This window comes from Heterocephalus glaber, unplaced genomic scaffold (genome assembly GCF_053883595.1).
Source record: "Heterocephalus glaber isolate CG9 unplaced genomic scaffold, H.glaber_assembly_v1.0 deba00001442, whole genome shotgun sequence".
Lineage (NCBI taxonomy): Eukaryota > Metazoa > Chordata > Mammalia > Rodentia > Bathyergidae > Heterocephalus > Heterocephalus glaber.
The window spans coordinates 51501268-51519268 of NW_028258296.1; the positions used below are offsets into that span (position 1 = coordinate 51501268).

Consider the following 18001-nt stretch of genomic DNA (forward strand, 5'->3'; position numbering starts at 1 on the left):
GTAGGACCCAAGGGCCTGGCCCTCCTGGGAGGAGCTACTCCTGTGAGTTAAATGCTAACTAACAGATATCTTTACCCATGAGAAGGGAGAAGCTATTCTAGAATTTAAAGTCGCACATAAATTAAAGGTCATAGTGCTCTGTAGAGCGTTGCATAGTGTTACTTAGATCCTTGTGAGCCCAGAGACTGTTTGCCTTGTGCCATTGTATGCTCACCCATCAGACCAGTGGCTGACATATAGAACTCACCTGTCAGTGCTTGTCAATGAAAACTCTAGCAAATATTATTACCAGGCAGGTAGGCCAGCAGAGAAGTTTTATTCTTTCTCTGTGGAGGAGTAGGTGTGGATGTGTGTGCTGAGGCAGAGCAGAACAGTGACACAATGAAAACCAGTAACTTACAGACACACAGAGAGCAGTAACCCCCTATATAGCTAAGCATTTCCATCACGACTTCCCAGACAGCGTTGAATTCAGAAGTAACTGCAGAATGAAGATCCTAAGTAGGTTAATCATGTCATCTCGTGAGCTGGTTTGCCATTCTGGCGACAGAAGCTCAGGTTTCCTGGCAGGAACTAGAAAAGCTAAAGCTAGTTTTCTCCCAATTGAGAACTGCTAGAGATGTAAAAGGTTGACGAACAGTGTTAAGTGTTAGCAAAGGGGTAGGAAATAGATGTGGAGCCACTTGAAGGTAAGGCTGCTCTAGAAGCAAATGAGAAAACGTATTTTTTCAAGTAGCATAGAAGACGGTTACTCAGGCCCTTTGAGAACATTGCCATGTTACTATATCGTTTCATAACAAAATGGTGACTGAGTCACCTAGAGAACCATTAAATTAAGTTAAATTATTATGGTAAAATATATGTGATATAGCTTGGAAATAATTTCAGTAAGATAGTTTTAAAACATTTTAACATTCAATTCATTTTCATTTGTCTAGAAAACTTTTACTCGGAATGGTTTATCCCCAAAATTGCAGTCAAGGTGCCTGTTGTTATTAACTTCATGTAAAAGTTGTCTGTGTAGAATATGGGCTTACAGTACTGCAGTATAATATATGTCCGCTTAGGACCTGACACTGGGGGCCTCTCTCCCTACAGACTCGGACTTCAGCAGATGACTTCTACCATGGCCTTTTTGGTTACTGGCTTCTTTGCACCCAGTGATCATTTCTTCCTAAAATACTGGATGGTGTTACCTTTTTCTTTCCCATCTTTTCAAAGCTGGAAAATAAACTATCAAAAATATCAGGAGTTGGGCTGGGGGTGTAGCTCAAAGCACTCGCCTTGCATGTGTGAAGCCCTGAGTTCTATCTCCAGCACTGCAAAGATACAAAAGAAATAAAAGGAAGGGAGGGAGGGAGGGAGTAGGGAAAGAAAGAGAGAAAGATGGATTATCATATTTTTTTCAGTATACTTTCTATTTTATCCAATATTATAATTATTGTTTATGTGTTTAAAAACACAGAGAATGAGAATAGAGAAGTCTGTGAGGCCACATGAGCCTGGGGACAAGAATTTTTAGTCACTAAAGATCCACCAGTTGACAACTAATTGCTGCTTTACAGCTGTAGCCGAGCCATAGTACCTGTGCCCTCTTTGGGTAACACCTATTTATATGCAGGCCATAGGAAGCAAGATCGCTATTATGCAGTGTGGAAAGTCACAAGTGAAGCCATTGATGAGCTGCATCGATCACTGGAGTCGTGTCCTGGTGAGGCAGGAGTGGCAGAAGATCCAGCTGGCTTGAAGGTGAGCGAGGGAAGAGTCACAGTACAGACTATCCCAAAGCAGTGTCCTGGGGTCTAAGAAGAGAAAGACTACTGTGAAACAAAGTTATAAAGTTGTAAATTCCTATGGTATAAAAGGATACATTTTTTAAGTTTTGGTAGGTGCCACAAGGTGCCAAAGAATCTATTCCTAATGAACTAGTTAGCATGAAAGTACATACAAGACATCTATAAAACAATTAAAAGTGCCTAAGGCAGAGAAAGTGCGCCTTGTATGATAGCTATATACATAGTACAAAAGGGATTCAAAATAAAGGAAACGTCACTCTAGGTCAATACTTACTTTCTGCCTACTTTGTGCCTTAAAGAAACTGTAAGTCTTTAGTAGAGAGAAAGACATAAAACATTGCAATTGAGGGAGTGGGAGTCAGAGAGGAGCTTGGTACTGATGACTGATGGTAAGATGTCATCAGTCCCCAAGCTAGGAGGAGCAGGTTGAGTAGGGGGACTTCCTTGCTGTGGAGCCTGGCATTGCTAAAGGAACTTAGACTTGAATAGCTCTAGATATATTATGGAATCACCATAGAATTTTGAGCAGGGATCTTTTTTTTTTCTTTTTCTTTTTGGTACTGGGGATCGAACTCAGGTCCTTGTGCTTGTGCAGAAGGCGGCAAAACCACTGAGCTAAAGCCCCGGCCCAAGCAGGGACTTTTTATGAAGTGTAAGTACAGAGTGTAAGTTAAACGGGAGTACACAGGGTTAAGAAGGGACCTCCAGTTTGGGCAATTGAAATCTGACTAGCAACACAGACTGGGATGTCGATTAATGAGAGGAGAGTCAAATTTAAGAGATAATTGGGAAGAGCCAACAACAAGGCTAGTGAAAGTAGAGTGAGTAGTCAGAAGTCTTGGTTGCAAGAGGTAGAAGCTGACTTCAGCTTTTTTTTTTTTTTTTTTTCTTTTTTTACTGCTTTCACTAAGAAGACAAACTAGGACTCACTCTTACTGGTGGGGTGAGCCTCCTAATAGAAATGATGAACATTAGACATAAACCACAACTACAAGTTGGGGGCATCAGTGAAATGAATAACTTGTAAAGGCAACTAGAATATTAGAGCAATTGCTTATAGAAAATAAGAGTCTAGAGTCTATGTAGCCAGCATCTGTTCTACCTTCTCATTAGGAATTTATCCTTAACATTTGGTTATTACCTTTGTCAGGTCCCTTTGCTACTGCACCAGAAGCAGGCATTAGCCTGGTTACTATGGCGGGAAAGCCAGAAGCCAAAGGGAGGGATTCTGGGTAAGTTTGGTATTATGGTAGGAGCATTCAGTAATTCTTGGCACTGTGCTAAATGTATTGTGTTTTATTCAGTCCTTTCCTCACTCTGTAAGGCAGGTGCTATGATTCTGCATTTTACAGATAAGAAAACAACTGTAGAAATGTTAAGCAACTTGCACAAAAGTATACAGCTGGAGCAAAAGAGATGACTGACTGATTGAGTAGTTTATTCTATAGTGTCCCCCAGAAACTGGAAGAAGTGGAAATCCAGGCTGCAGTCCAAATTTCCAGGAGAATTGGCCATAGCCATGTTACAAACTGATCATGACTTCTTTGCTATAAGCACTGCAGAAAACCAGTGCTACCCCCGGGTTCAGTAATATGTTTGTAGGATGCAGCATACTAATGGTGTGATTTATTCCAGTGTAAGGATACCGATTAAAATCAAGAAAAGGAAGAGGCACATGGGACAAAATATGGGGGAAACCTGATGCATGTTTTGGATGTTAACTGAGGACAGGTCACAGGGGCAGCTTCAGCCTGGCAGGTTCCAAAATTTCAGATACTCAGAAAGAAAGTGTTCGACTTATATGATAGTGACTGTACAAATCGTTTAGGCAGAGTGAGCCACTCATCAGCTGTTGACGCGGTGAGGGCTCTGCCTGAATTTGAGTTCCCAGGCAGCTGCCAAGGGCCACCCTTGCAGGCAAGTGTTTGAAAGGTCAGCTGAGAGGCCTGCTCTGTTGACTTTTTCAGCACATTAGCAGTGCCAGGGATGAGTCCTATCCCATGCTGTTTTTTTCTCCTACTCTGTCAGAACGATTGTTTCAAGTAAATGCAGCAGCCTGAGGTCTGAGCCTGATAAAATTAGGAAGCAGTACTGTGTAGGGTATGGAGAGTATGTTAGGTGAGGTCCCTGACTGTACAGTGATGGTACCTAAGAAGTATTAAGTTGCAGCCTTTTTTGATGAAGAAAGTATGGGCATGGCGGGCTGTTTGGAGTCATGTAGTAGCACCAGTAAGCTAAGGTGGTGGGATGTGTCTGCTGGACTTGTTTGCTTCTGGAGGTAACAGATAAAAAGTCTAGGGAACATTGTCAAACTAGAATTCAGCACAATGTCAGATGTGGGATAGCAGTGTAGTGTGGAGACTAGAATAAGATCCAAATTATAAGCACTAAATGTTACAAGAGTCAGTAAATGTCTGGCTTAGATTTCCAAATAAATAGCAGAAGGTAGGGTTCATTTTAACAAGGAAGATAGAGAATCCATTAAGGGAGGCAAAAATAGTGACATGAATGACACTGGCAGCAAAGAGAACAGGGACAGTTGCGCCAATTCTTTGCCCCCAAGAAATTGGTTCCTTAATTGTGCTTTTATTTTCTAGCCGACGATATGGGCTTAGGAAAAACCCTGACAATGATTGCACTCATCCTGACCCAGAAGAATCGAGAGAAAAACAAAGAAAAAGTCAAGGTGGCTTTGACATGGATTTCCAAAAACGGTAGAGCAAAGTGCTGAATGCCATTTCCTGAATGCTTTGAGCCAGCTGAGAGGGAACATTTTTAAGCTGCAAAAGGACACCTTTGGATTTATTTAATTAATCTCCTAGAAAATCAGTATTTGACTGTTTTCCTGTGGTATCACTTCTGATGCTGAGTATGCAGAGTAAAAGTAATCAGTTTTTCCCTTTTAATATAAATGTAGCTTCATCTGTGATTAGAAAAGAATGACAGAGAAAGCTAAAGCTATAGAAGACTTACTTTAAGTATACTAATTATTATTTTTGTTGATATTGAGAATAAACTCCAGGGCAGGTCCAAATTAACATAGGATCTTTGTAAGAGAGATCTGTCATGAATTCACATTTTAGCATCTGTACTGGGAACTTGTTTTCCATGTTTCTGAAATTCCAGATATTTCTAGATGATAGACAGTTTCCATCTTATCTCAAGCTATATAGTTAAAATGTAATTACTTTACACTTACTTAATGATCCTATATACTATGTGTAGATACCACCATGTGAAAGTTGCCATGTGCATTTCCTGTCAGTTGGATGATAGTTTGGGGCCCTCTGGTCTCAGGGCTGTGATGACTACAGCTACGTGAGTCAGTGCAGGGTAGCAGGACACACAGATGAGGCGCGAGGGTACCGGTATTCTGTCACTAGACGCTTCCAACATGGTGACTGCTTATTTTATAAGAGGGTTTATGTGTGTGTTTTAATTGATACATAAAAATTTGTACTTAATATTCTAATGCAGAAGTACATTAAGTGATACTTTTCAGGAAAAAGTATTACTGCCCTATTATGAATCAACTCAGGAAGCATCAGGAAATGATCCAGTTTCTACCCTAGCCACTCTGAAAGAGCATTGCTTTTTCAGACTAAGGTCACACGCTGCCTCCTTTCTTTAGTCTCTCCTTCTGTCTGACCAGCTGGCTGATTGATTGATTGATGCTGGGGATTGAACCCAGGGCCTCAGCATTGACCTATGTCCCCAGCCCTTTTTACTTTGAGACAGAATATTGGTATGTTGCTAAATTGTCCAGGTGAGGATCGAACTTGTGATCCTCCTGCTTCAGCCTCCCGGGATTCTGGAATGACAAGCAAATTACCACCAAGCCTGGCTTCTAACACTCTTAAAGGAAAAGATAAATAATTATGTAATTTGGTTTATAAGACCGTCTCTTTCGTTTCTTAGTCTGCCATCAGCTTTATGTAGAAATAAGAGCAACATTTAAAAAATATTGATTTGAAGAAGTAAAACCAGTCAAGAGAAAGAGGTAATGTCCTAAAGAAGTTAAAGGCTGTTTAATGAATGTAACTAGATATTGATTTATTTTTCCCCTCCAGACTCCTCTGTTGTTACTTCCCATGGAACACTAATTGTCTGTCCTGCTTCCCTGATCCATCATTGGAAAAATGAGGTAGAGAAACGTGTGAACAGCAACAAACTAAGACTCTGTCTCTATCATGGGCCAAACCGGAATCGGCATGCAAAAGTGTAAGTGCACAAGGGCTGGTCTTGGAGGTGTCCAGGCCTGGGCTCAGGAGCCCTGTTCATGTCCCACTTACCGATTCTTCATTTAATCTGGACCAGTGGTGTGTGTGAAGAGCAGAAACAGATTTTCATTCTCATCACCAAACAGCCTTTTTTTTTACTAAGAGATACATCGTGAGATCAAATGGTACTCTTTTGCTGTGTCCTTATTGTCCTCTACAAGAGCTGCCATATGAGAAGCCTGAGATCCCTGAGTTGTCAGCCAGGTGGCAGCAGCATTCCCCGGCAAGCAAGGCTACACCACAGTGTCTTGGTTGCCAAAGTTCTGATTCTAGAACGCACACTCCTTTTCTGTTAGTGTGAGTGGAACCATCCCATCCCAGTCTTAAACACTTTTATCTTGATAAAATTCTAATCTTACTTGCTACAGACTTGATAGATAAGTGGATAATGTGTGTATATGTGTAAGGATATACATACGTGTGTACCCACATTTTTATAACTTTATTTATTTTTTAGATTTTAGTTTTTATTTATTGTTAATTGGAGTTGATTTGTATTCTCTTTTTTTAAATTTTATTTTATTTTTTATTTTTTTTGTATATCTTTTTATTGGTACATTTTAGGTATACAATATAATGACATTCATCATTGGAGATATGCACCTTAACATACTCACTTGGCTCTTATTTTTTCCCCCTTCCCCTGCCCTCCCTTCAACCCCTCCATTCCTCCCTATTTACAAAGACTTTGTTTCCATTTTTCCTTTTCTCATATTAATTCCATTCCCATCTTTCCTTTCCCATACCCCTCCCACTTCCCCCTCCCCTCTGACCCTTTTCTTCCTGTTTCACATTATCTACTACACCTTTTAGTCCTTCTTTACACTTTCAGTTTCTCACACTAGAGAAACTATTCGGTATTTACACATGTGTGTCCTATTTATTTCACTTAAGATTATCACCTCAATGTGCATCCATTTAGCAATAAATGTCTCTAATTTCTCATTTTTGATGGCTGAGTAGTACTCTATTTTAATAAAAAAAAAAACCCCACAGTTTCTTGATCCAGTCTCCAGTTGATGGGCATAAATACCATCTAAGAAGTTATAGACTTAAGAATTTACGGTGATTTGTGGTTGGAGGTTTAGCTCAGTGGTAGAATGTTTGTCTAGCATGCATGAGGGTCTGGGTTTGACCCCCAGCTCCAAAATGAGAGAGTGGAGGAGGAGAGAGAAATATTAGACCTAATTGTAAATTTCTGACGAGGGATGCTCAGGAAGGAGAAAAGATTATAGCAGATCTTAGTCCTACTCTGTGTCTTTTTTTTTTTGATGCTAGGGATTGCACTGAGGTTCTGGTGCACGCTAAGCAAGTGGTTTACCACTGAGCTACACCCCTAGCCCTGTGTTCTGCTTTTAAAGGAATTGCTTTACGTTCGTAATTGTGATGTGACTATCTGAAGTGAATATTTTAGTGTTCTAATCAAGGATAAGAACGTTTTTTCTATCTGTAAATAATCTCTCTCCCTAACCTTTGATATTAAAGATAATCTCACAAAGAACAGGGCAGCAATCTTTCAAGAAAAATTTGCTAGATTGATGACCCTCAGTCTTATACCACAACAGCTCTTATAACTAATAGTCATTTCAGCAGGCAAAAGGAATGAGGGCAGCAATGACAGGCCTGCAGACTTTCCCTGGCAGAGAGTACTTTGAGTTGTCTTTTTTCTAAATTTTTTTTAGAAGTAAATTGGATCTCACTTGATTTATACTTTGAAGATAACTGGTTTGATATTCAGAATGTACTAGCTGATTGGTTGGAATCATTCTCAGTTATACTTTAAATATCATATTAAGTTAAGTTATAAACATTCTGTGAATTAGGCATGTCATGTTTATCAAAAGTTTTTACTGACAGTTTCTCGGGTGCACTATATTAAGCTTCTTTGAAATAATACTGTACCATCAGTAAGGATCTTTGCATGGAAAGAGGGCAGGCAAGGTAAACTGAAAGCTTACAGCATGTATTTTTATACCAATGGCTAAATTAATGGGTTTACACAAGTCCATTTTAGTGGGGAGAAAGCATCCCTGATGTGAGGTGAGCAGTGCTTTGAGGATTTCTTTCTTTGAGATTTTAGCAGTATTCATCTCAAATCACTGTTAAATGTCAGCTCCCAACCCTGTCTTACTCTCTGCTCTGGCCAGGTTATATCAAGTTAAATATGACCCCAGCCTTCCTTTCTGGCTCATTGGAGGGGAAGAGGGAGGCTGTTCTAGCTATAGTGAGCAGACTGTAAGAATGATCAGAGGTAAGAGATACAGAAGCCCAGTGGTAAAGTTTACCTCCCTAAAAGCCTGTGTGTGTGTGTGTGTGTGTGTGTATGTGTGTGTGTGTGTGCGTCTGTGCAAGACATAACTTAATCAATTCTGCTTTCTCTTCTTCCAGCCAAGTGGGTAAAATTTGCCTCTAAAATTCTCTGTTTTTGTGTGTTTTAAGGACCTAAGTTAATCAATCTTGTTATCTATCTAACCAGCCCTGGCCTATTTTATAAAGATATCAACTGTCTCTCATCAGAGTACAAGGAGGGATTGTTCACCGTGTTCTTTGTGTTGTGTCTGTGCAGCCTCTCTACATATGACATCGTGATTACTACTTACAGCCTTCTGGCCAAGGAGATTCCCACAAAGAAGCAGGAGGAAGAGGTCCTAGGTGCAGACCTGGGTGTGGAGGTGAGGCTTGGAGTGTAGGGAGACAGAATTGGAGCCACACATCGTTTAACAGGCGTCTTTTGACAGCCTCAGTAAGAGCAAAGGTACCTTCTTAGAAGGTCAGGAATATTCTCAGTGGTCTTCCTGTGGACGTTCTTTAGTTATTTCCTCTGTTTCATCTCTCTCACCCTGCACAGCCACCTCAGAGGTGAAGGTTGATACTTGGTACAGTATTCAGCTGTCTTTTAGGACTAAAGTTGCTACACCCAGTTGTGATAGTAATAATCACATGAATATAAGAAAACTTCACTTGTTGCTATTTTTATCTTAAGAGTATGTGGAGTATATTCTCATGTTATTTTGTATATTAAGTGTGCAAACCAATATTTTAGCACTTATTTTGTTATTAAGCCATCATTCCTTGCCTCCTCTCTACTTCCCAGATAAAAATCATTGCGAATACAGTAAGTCCCCAACTTACAAACATTGAGTTGCAAATTTTCACAGGTGTACTGTGTAAGACTCACTTTATTGGATTATGAATGAATCCAATTTATGAATGTAATAGGATGATAGGTAGGCCTGAGGCTAACTAGTGTCCATGAAAAACCCTGAGTGTTTGTGGGGAGATCCATGATGTAAAGACTTTATTGGATAATTATTGTGGGGATTACTCCCACTGCTAAGAAAATACAGTATTATTCTGAGAACTTAGCTTGTATATATGTTTTTATTTTTAGTACAATAGTATATTCACAGATTTCTTTATTGGGGAGAGCTCTAGAATCTGGTCTCTAGTTCATGATCAACGCTGACTTCTGATAAATGATGAACTCAGATTCCTTGGTAGTTGTCCATTGCTTCAGGATAAACTTCAAATTCCTTTATATGATATGTTAGGTGCCTTATAATCCTGCTTGACCTGTGTGTCCTTCATCTCTCATCACCCTTTTCCCTCCCCATGACACCTCATGCTCTGTCATACCGAGGGACGTCTAGTCCCTGCCATGCTCTGTCACACATTTTGCCTTCTCTTGCTGCACGCAATGTTTTGCTGCCACTCATTTTTCCAGATTACCCTTTTTTTTAGTCTGCTTCAAGAATCCTTTCTGGACCACTCCTTTCCCACCTTTTGGTTGAATGACTCTTCCAACACCTTGTACTTATTTATTCACAGCAACCCATTTATTCAGCAGATATGGCGCTCTCCTGTATGTCAGGTGGTATCTCAGGTATCATGGATGCCACAGTGAAAAGAGCAGGTAGAGTCCCTCTGACATAAGTTATCTAGTGTGACTTACTGTATACACATCATGTTGCAATTATGTTTTTCTCCCCTGCTAGACTTTGAGCTCCTTGAGGGTAAGGACTGTCCTTTAGCTCTGGCTTATTACCTTAGAAGTAGACTTCTAGTAAATTTTTAGTAAATTTAATAAGTATTTCCTTGAGGAAGTGAATTTGCAGCCTTATAGCCATTGCTGAAATGTGGTTTGAAAGAATAAATGAAACCTCAAATCAGAAAACATTTTACTTTTCATTATCTTAAGCTTAAGGACTGAGACTCTCAAGTAACCTGTTTATTGGAACCAGTTGAGAGGTTTTGCTCTTGGTTTTTCAACTCCATTCAGTGTAATTGATCTAAGCAAATTGGAGGGTAAGAGTGGGTCCTTAGTATTTGTTTGTTATCTTGTTTATCTCCTTGAAGATATGTACATATTCCCATACTGTTTTTGGATTTCCCTTGTTTTCTTCTAGGGCTTCTCAACACCTTTGCTCCAAATAGTCTGGGCTCGAGTCATACTGGATGAAGCTCACAATGTGAAGAACCCCCGAGTGCAGACGTCCATGGCCGTATGCAAGCTGCAAGCCCATGCCCGCTGGGCTGTCACTGGAACCCCCATTCAGAACAATCTGTTGGATATGTATTCACTACTGAAGTGAGTAAGCTCCTTGTGATTGTGTAACTGAACCCTGTCCATAACCCTTCATTATTGCTTGTCTCATTGTAAAGCTCTGATGTGTGCCAGATTTTGTGTAGCAGATGGCAAGCCTGTCAACCTTTAAAGGGCAAAAGAATTAATATTTATGAGAAAATATCTGTTGATTGATGACGTTGATTACATCCAGCCTCTAGTTATGCAAAAATGTAGGACAGATTGAATTAAAGGAAGCGAAAGTCATCTTTCTTTCGTCCGGTGAAAGTTTTGGGCTATTTCTTTGTTAAAACATCTGGGCTAGGGTCAGGAATACAATTTATTTGAGGCAAACAAAAAAGAACGTTGATTTTTAAATATTTGCTTTTATTCAAAGTCAGCCCATAAAAGGATATGGAATGTCTTTGCCAGCCTTTGAAGCTTCTGGAATAAATCCTAACTGTGGTTCTATGTCCTGTTGTGACAATGTAGACATTGTTAATGGGAAAAGTCACATTTTAAAAATGTGGTTTCCATTATTGACGTGGAGCCTTTTGATCTGTCATGCAGAGATTTGCTGTGAAATTCACTTTTTAAAATGATTGGATGACAAATGTAACAGAAAATCTCCTTTATTTTCATCTTATGTCTTACTTTGAACCTTTATTCCATTCTCCCATATTTCTTCTCCTCTACTCTGTGTCCTTCCCAACAAAAAAGATTCCTCCGCTGTTCTCCATTCGATGAGTTCAATCTGTGGAAAAGTCAGGTTGACAATGGTTCAAAGAAAGGAGGAGAGCGGTTAAGTATTTTAACCAAGAGCCTTTTGCTGAGGAGAACAAAAGACCAACTGGACTCCACTGGCAAACCCTTGGTAATCAGATTCACACCTGTCCCGGGAGGGTGGGCAGGGAAGACCAGGTCCCTTTAGGACTGCCCGGCCCTCTGCTCTGTGCCTCCTGAGCCTCTGAGCTTCCCGTTTCCTGTGGAGAGGCCCCGAGTTTCGGTCCTGTTCCCCATGTTACAGTCTTGTTGTGCTGTGCGTTAGCACAGTATTATTTTTAGGAAGAGTAAAAGTTGTTTTTGAGGAGTTCACTACATCTGGGGAATTTGCTCTGTGGTACCCAGCTCATTTTCACACCAGCTTTCTTTGTCCTTATTCTTCCAGGTGATGTTGCCCCAGCGTAAATGTGAGCTGCATCATTTAAAGCTTTCTGAAGATGAAGAGACTGTGTACAATGTCTTTTTCACAAGGTCACGGTGCGTGCAATAAAGCAGCACCTTCTCCCATGCATTGCTACTGTATTCCTCCCTTTGCTTGGGACTGACTCAAGGGTCAGATTTCCTTAACCTGTATTTGAGCTGTCAGGCAGCCTCTCACCGGAACCTTAAAAAGCTGCCTTGTTATTCTTCCCTTGAATTCTAGATGAGCTTTCTCCCACTTGGAACCTCTCATTTCCAATGTAAATATGTCTTTTGTTTGCTTTTATACTTTATGTTTATTTGTTGATTTTAAAGAACAGTTTGGTTTTATAATTATTTCTTTTGCATTACCTTTGGCCAGTGCTTGCTATGAGCTTGGCGCCATTGAAGAAATCCACTTCTGCAGTCTGCCCAGGTGCTATTGCAAGCACAGTTAGACAGTAACCATGGTAAACCTGTTTGGCCTTGTGACAATTACATGCGCATTTTCTCTCTTGATCTGAGGCAGATCTGCTCTGCAGTCCTATCTAAAAAGACATGAAATTGGAGGAAACCAATCCGGAAGAAGCCCTGATAATCCATTCATTAGCGGTAAGCCAGGCACACTCCTAAGTGCACATCACTAATGAAAATGGGGATTTGCATTCAGGAAAATGGCAGAAAGGGAGGGTTATGAATCACAGATATAAGGTGTTCAGCTTTAGCTAAGAACCTCAAGCAGAATAAAATAAAGACGAGACCTGGTGATCTAAACTTCTTTTTAATTGTTTTCTCAATCTACTTTTAAAAATACATGCAGGTCTATAAAGAAAACCAGTATTTCATTTGGCTCAGTTGTAGAAGTAAATTGTAAATTATTAAATTATTGAAATTATTGAATCTCAAACAAGTTTAAAATAGCTTCATTTAGTTTGCGATTTCCCCCCAGATTTCTGTATGTTAAATCCTATGCTATTCTCTGGGATTTATCTTCTTTCTTGGAAGTGGCCCAGGAGTTTGGGTCCAGTGAGCCTGGGTGCCTTGTGGCAGCAGACTGGCAGAAATCCAGCACCGTCCACATCCTGTCCCAGCTGCTGAGACTCCGCCAGTGTTGCTGTCATCTTTCTTTACTGAAGTCGGTAAGGAGCAGCCATAACGTGGCGCCATAATTTCCGTTTCTTGCAGTTGAGGTCCAGTCTGCTGGACAATGGGAAATGGTTTTTAGGGGTTTTTAGTTTTCTCTTGCTTTTTGGTGGGGTGAGCAAGAAAGAGCTTATTTATTCATTTTTTTTTGGTACCGGGGATCAAACTCTGGTCCTTACACTTGTGCAGCAGGCAGTGAAACCACTGAGCTAAATCCCCAGCCCAAGGAGCTTATTTATTTCACTTTATTTTACATTACTCTCCCTTAATCTTGATGATTTCCATGGCATTGGGAGGAATGTTCTTTAACTTTGTTTTAGAATGAGAAATGACATTTTGATTTAAAAAAAAACACTTGGGGATGTTTTGATATGTCACAATGTAGTAAGGCTAATTTGGTTATAGTTGTCTGGTATTGAGGCTTTTAGATGGAGATATGAAAACTCAAGTAGTTGTACAGATTTACATTGGATAGAGGCATGTCCAAAATTAAGAGCCATGTATTATTTATTTCAGGAGCTGTAGTAATGTATTTTGACTATCAGTAGCTTAATTAACTGAATTGTCCTATCAGGGAAAAAAAATAGAATGATCATGTAATCTGTCTGGCAAATCTTTTTAAAATTGTCATGTGGTTTATCTTTATGATAATGAAACAACTTGCAAGATCACACTTTAAGCAGAATTTTTCTGAGGAGTGAGTTACTGGGGAAAAATTCCAAGACATTTTGCTCTGTCAAGTGTTGGACAATGGCAACCTCAATAACAAGTACTAAGGGTTGGTGCTGTGACTGCCCAACCACCCCTGTCCCTTTTCTTTGTTCCCCAGGCCTTGGATCCGGCAGAATTGAAGAGTGAAGGCCTTTCCCTTTCCCTGGAAGAGCAGCTCAGCGCTCTGACCTTGTCTGAAGTCCACGACACAGAGCCATCTGCCACTGTTTCCCTTAATGGCACACACTTCAAGGTGGAGCTCTTTGAAGACACACAAAGCAGCACCAAGGTACTTCTGTCCCTCTGCTCAAGTAGAGAGCTTGGGTTCTCGAACATTTCCCTGTGGTGGAGTCACTCATTTGTCCCCGTGAGTACAGCCTTGATGGCAGTGCTGGAACTCTTAGATTGTAGTGGATCAGATTCTCCCTCTAGGCTTAAAGGCTCGATTTGTGTCACAAGGAGTAGGAAAAACTTATTACATAATAGTCTTTCGGCACGTGATTTGGGACAATTCCGCCAGCAAGGCAGCCTTTCTGTTACAGGTTACTAGGGAAGGAGGCTGCCAGGTTTACACTAGCTGTGGGGCCTAAGCAGACGAGCAATTTGTTGAGGGAAAGCTTGAAAGGAAAACCACAAAGGCTGAACCCTAGAGACTGTGTAATACACTTGAGTGCCAGTTGTTTCTCCATGTTGAAAGGCTTCATCTGTGAGTATCATTTCCTGTGTAGCCTTCTATCTTCTTTAGTCCTTCTGTTCTATTTTCATCAAAGCTTTCTAAGGCTGGAGAGTTCTATTAGAGGAAGCAGAGCTAAACGGTAACTTGAGACCCGCCTTTCCCTTGGCTTGGAATGTGCTCCATTATCCTGCATGCCCTGAAAGTAGGGCTTGTTTCTCTCTGTTAGATTCTTAAGCTGCCAGTCCTAGCCTCAATCTCTTTTTTTCGAAGGCTTTTTAAAAAAATGTAAACTAGAAAGGAGGTCACTGCCAAGGAAATGGAATTGTTTAAAGAAAGAAATGCTTCCTCTTAATTAAAATTTTGAAACATTTACCTAGGTCTTTCCCACAAATAGCTGAGGAAAATATAAGAAAAGCCCTATCTCTGGACAGAGTTCATGTTCTAGACCCTTCAGTTAGCTATTATGTTGAAACTTTCATTCCTAAGACCTTGTGTTCTTTATGTAACACTTAAGGCAATATTTATTCACAAGGCTTCTTAACGTTAATAGTCATAATAGTTCATTCTTAACTATTAATAGCCCATTAATAGTCAACCATGTAAAGTTGCTTCCTGTGGGGAAGGAATATGGAATTTGACCCCCGATAATGGACCATGAATCTAGCCCTCCCACCTCAGATTTCTTAAAATCCCTTTTGCCGGCTTTCTCATGTGGGAATCATGGCGCCTTCTACACCCTCAAGTGACCAGGACATCAGGCACTTCAGTGTCTGTTTCATCCGCTTTTCTCCTGTTCAGCCCAAGGCACTGTCCTTGCCCTGTAGACGTCAGCATGTTTGTTAAGACTGGAAACCAACTGGATGTGCTGGAGCCCTGTAGGTTACCCCTGTAATAACAGCAGTCTGGAAGGTGTGAGCCTGGTGCATCTCAGAGTTTATCTGGGTCAAGCCCCTCTTTACTGATGAGGAATCTGTGTTCCAAGGTGGAATAGTCATGGGTGGCAGAATAAGAACTATAGCTATTCCCCAATAGATTTCTGGATTAGTTTTCTTCCTCCTCCACCATTCCGGAATATGAGCTTTAGGGCTCATAGATGGTTGAAAGGTCTTTTTTCACTTTAGCAGTTAGAGGAATGAAACCAGCTGCTCCCCAAAGTCATGCCCATGTGTTCTAATGGCTGCTGCCATGTGGACTTGAATGCATTTTCGGTGTAAATACTCAGAGAGTTTGTTTAGAAACTTTCCCAGTTGCTCTTCAGTCTCAACAGGTCCTCTTCAGTGATGTTTGAAGCAGCCCTTAAGTGGGTAAAAACTTTTTACTTCCTTCCGCAAATATTAGGATAGCACTTTATCCCAGCATATACTGGGGCTGGAGTACAGAAATGAACCAGACACGTGCTGCCTTTGACCTCTTGGAATGTCTCAAGCCCCAGAAGCAAGAGATGATACTTAAGCAATTAACATCTCACATGATCAGGATCCTAATAGCAAAAGCAAAAGGCAGTATAGTGGGACATAGGCAGTGGGCACCTAAATTTTACTTTGAGGGCTGGCTAGATCTTACAAAGTGATATTAAGCTGACATGGAAGGTGTTGTAAAGTAAAGGGAACAGAATAGACAGTGATAAAATGGCGTGGGTTACTGGAAGAGGAATTTTGATATAATTACAGTGTGGTCTGAGGAGGGCATGGTGAATAATGAGCTGGGAGGAGTAAGTAGCAGTCTAGGCAGTAAGGATCCAGCTGGTTGTTTTAAGGATCTTGGGCTTTATGCTCAGTGGGAAGCCATGGGAGGGGTTGCAGCTCACGGGGAGGGAAGTGACAAACTTGTATTTTAGAAGTAGGCTTCTGGCTGCAGCGGTGGAGGTGGAACAGAGAAGGGTCAGACAAGGAGCACAGTGGCATCCCGGAGACAGCTTCAATAATTTAGGCGAGAGAAGATGGAGAAACGTGACTTGCTTAAACTGCAATGTTAATGTAACCTTTTCCCAGATATCATCTCTGTTGGCAGAATTGGAGGCAATCCGAAGAAATTCAGCATTCCAAAAGAGGTAAATATATTTCACTATCCAAGCATTGCTTATAATTAAGCGAGGAAATTTGCTGTTGCTCATATTTATAAATCATGGCTTTTTGTATCAGGACCTCTAGTTAAGCTCTGCAAAAAGCACCGAGGTTACAGCACAAATTCCCCATGATTTCTAATTAAAATATTTCTGACACAGATTGAAAAGGACATTCCTAGAGGATCAGGGTAAGTGAGTGAGGCATCTGAAACAGTGTTTAAAGCAGTGAATCGCGTGAAGAAAGCAAGGGAGTGACAGAAAAGTTGGGCAGGGACCTGCCACAGTGTTGCTCATGTGCTCAGAGATGGGGTTCATTTCGTCCTGTATTACACTTTACATGCGTGTGATACATCTGACTTTGTATATGTGAAGTACATCAATGTAGAATTTTTAAACTAAAATGTGACTTAGAGGGTGGGAGCCCTAACAGCCTGTTGTTCTAGCTGTCACATATCTTTTTTTTTTTTTTTAAGATAGAGTGTGTAGCCTAGTCTAGTCTCAAACTCATGGTGGCCCTACTGCCTCAGCCTCCCAAGTGCTAGGATTACAGGTGTGCACTACCAGCCTGCCTGTGGTATCCTTTTTCTGTAGGACCACAGATCTCTAGATGAGCACTAGGCCTTCAGATATAAGGGGTTGGAGCTCTTACTTTAATCTTGCCACCATTTGTTTCTGATTTTGTTTAGCACAGGATAAAAATGGAGTCTAGAAATAATTGGAAGTATTATAAGCTTCTAACTAACATAAGCCAGCCATGGTGGCAGACAGCTATAATCCCAGCTCTCTGGGAGGTAGAGACAAGAGAATCACAAGTGGGAGCCCAGACTAGGCAAGTCAGTGACTTGGCTCATGAGACCGTGTCTCAAAATTTAAAATAAAATGGCTGGGGATGTATGAGTAGCTCAGAGTGAAGGTCCTTTGTTCAACCTCCAGGACTGCAAAAACAAAAACCAAAAAAACATAGCAGGCCACTGATAAAGACAGTGGCACACAGTTCTGGAGGCTCAAATCCAAAGGGTCCACACTACCTCCCACCACTCTGAGACCAAGCCTTTCCTTTACACATGGATCTCTGGGGATCCAAACCATAGTGGTAATCTTTCCCCTTATGTAACAGGGGGCATTTCCTTATCTGCATTTTATAACTAATCTTTAGGTTAACAGGGCATGAAAACCCTGCCGATGCATTTGTTTAATCTATTTTAGGGCTGGTCTTTTATTTTATCCTGCTTTCCAGTGTCGTTGTCTCTCAGTGGACCAGCATGCTGAGAGTGGTAGCGCTGCACCTTAAGAAGCATGGACTGACTTATGCCACCATCGATGGCTCCGTCAATCCCAAACAGAGAATGGACTTGGTAGAGGCATTTAACCACTCCAGGGGCCCTCAGGTATGAGCTAGTGACAGCAGAGCTTTATAATCAAGGAGCAAGTTGTTATTAGTTACAAAAAGAACATTGTAATACAGCAACTCAATTTAAACATAGTCATGGCTTTGATACCTCCAAATGTCGATAATTTATTAAACATTTATTGAGGTACTTATTAAAGAGTACAAGTATGCTAAAGAGAATGAAATACAAGGAC

General features: G+C 40.8%; 1 protein-coding gene and 1 long non-coding RNA gene across 4 annotated transcripts in view; one reads left to right on the forward strand and one right to left on the reverse strand.

Moving 5' to 3' along the window:
• The window catches only part of Ttf2 (transcription termination factor 2), a 43846-nt gene that overhangs the window by 19827 nt on the left and 6018 nt on the right, over positions 1-18001 (forward strand). For 2 of the 3 annotated variants that reach the window (XM_004853813.3, XM_087213316.1), the window contains 13 exons: positions 1622-1749; positions 2947-3028; positions 4394-4510; positions 5867-6017; positions 8643-8748; positions 10483-10664; positions 11361-11514; positions 11809-11900; positions 12352-12434; positions 12828-12961; positions 13795-13965; positions 16344-16402; positions 17655-17805. In XM_004853813.3, the coding sequence (XP_004853870.2) occupies positions 1622-1749; positions 2947-3028; positions 4394-4510; positions 5867-6017; positions 8643-8748; positions 10483-10664; positions 11361-11514; positions 11809-11900; positions 12352-12434; positions 12828-12961; positions 13795-13965; positions 16344-16402; positions 17655-17805 (1610 nt within the window). Of the gene's footprint in view, positions 1-1621; positions 1750-2946; positions 3029-4393; positions 4511-5866; positions 6018-8642; positions 8749-10482; positions 10665-11360; positions 11515-11808; positions 11901-12351; positions 12435-12827; positions 12962-13794; positions 13966-16343; positions 16403-17623; positions 17806-18001 lie in introns of all 3 variants that reach the window. The other variant, XR_002397982.2, reaches the window with a different exon arrangement.
• Positions 13-6382, reverse strand: LOC110350992 (uncharacterized). The gene is made up of 3 exons (XR_002397983.2): positions 6089-6382; positions 1586-1802; positions 13-1319 (listed from the first exon to the last, which is right to left on the reverse strand). It is a non-coding gene; the product is annotated as an uncharacterized LOC110350992 (long non-coding RNA).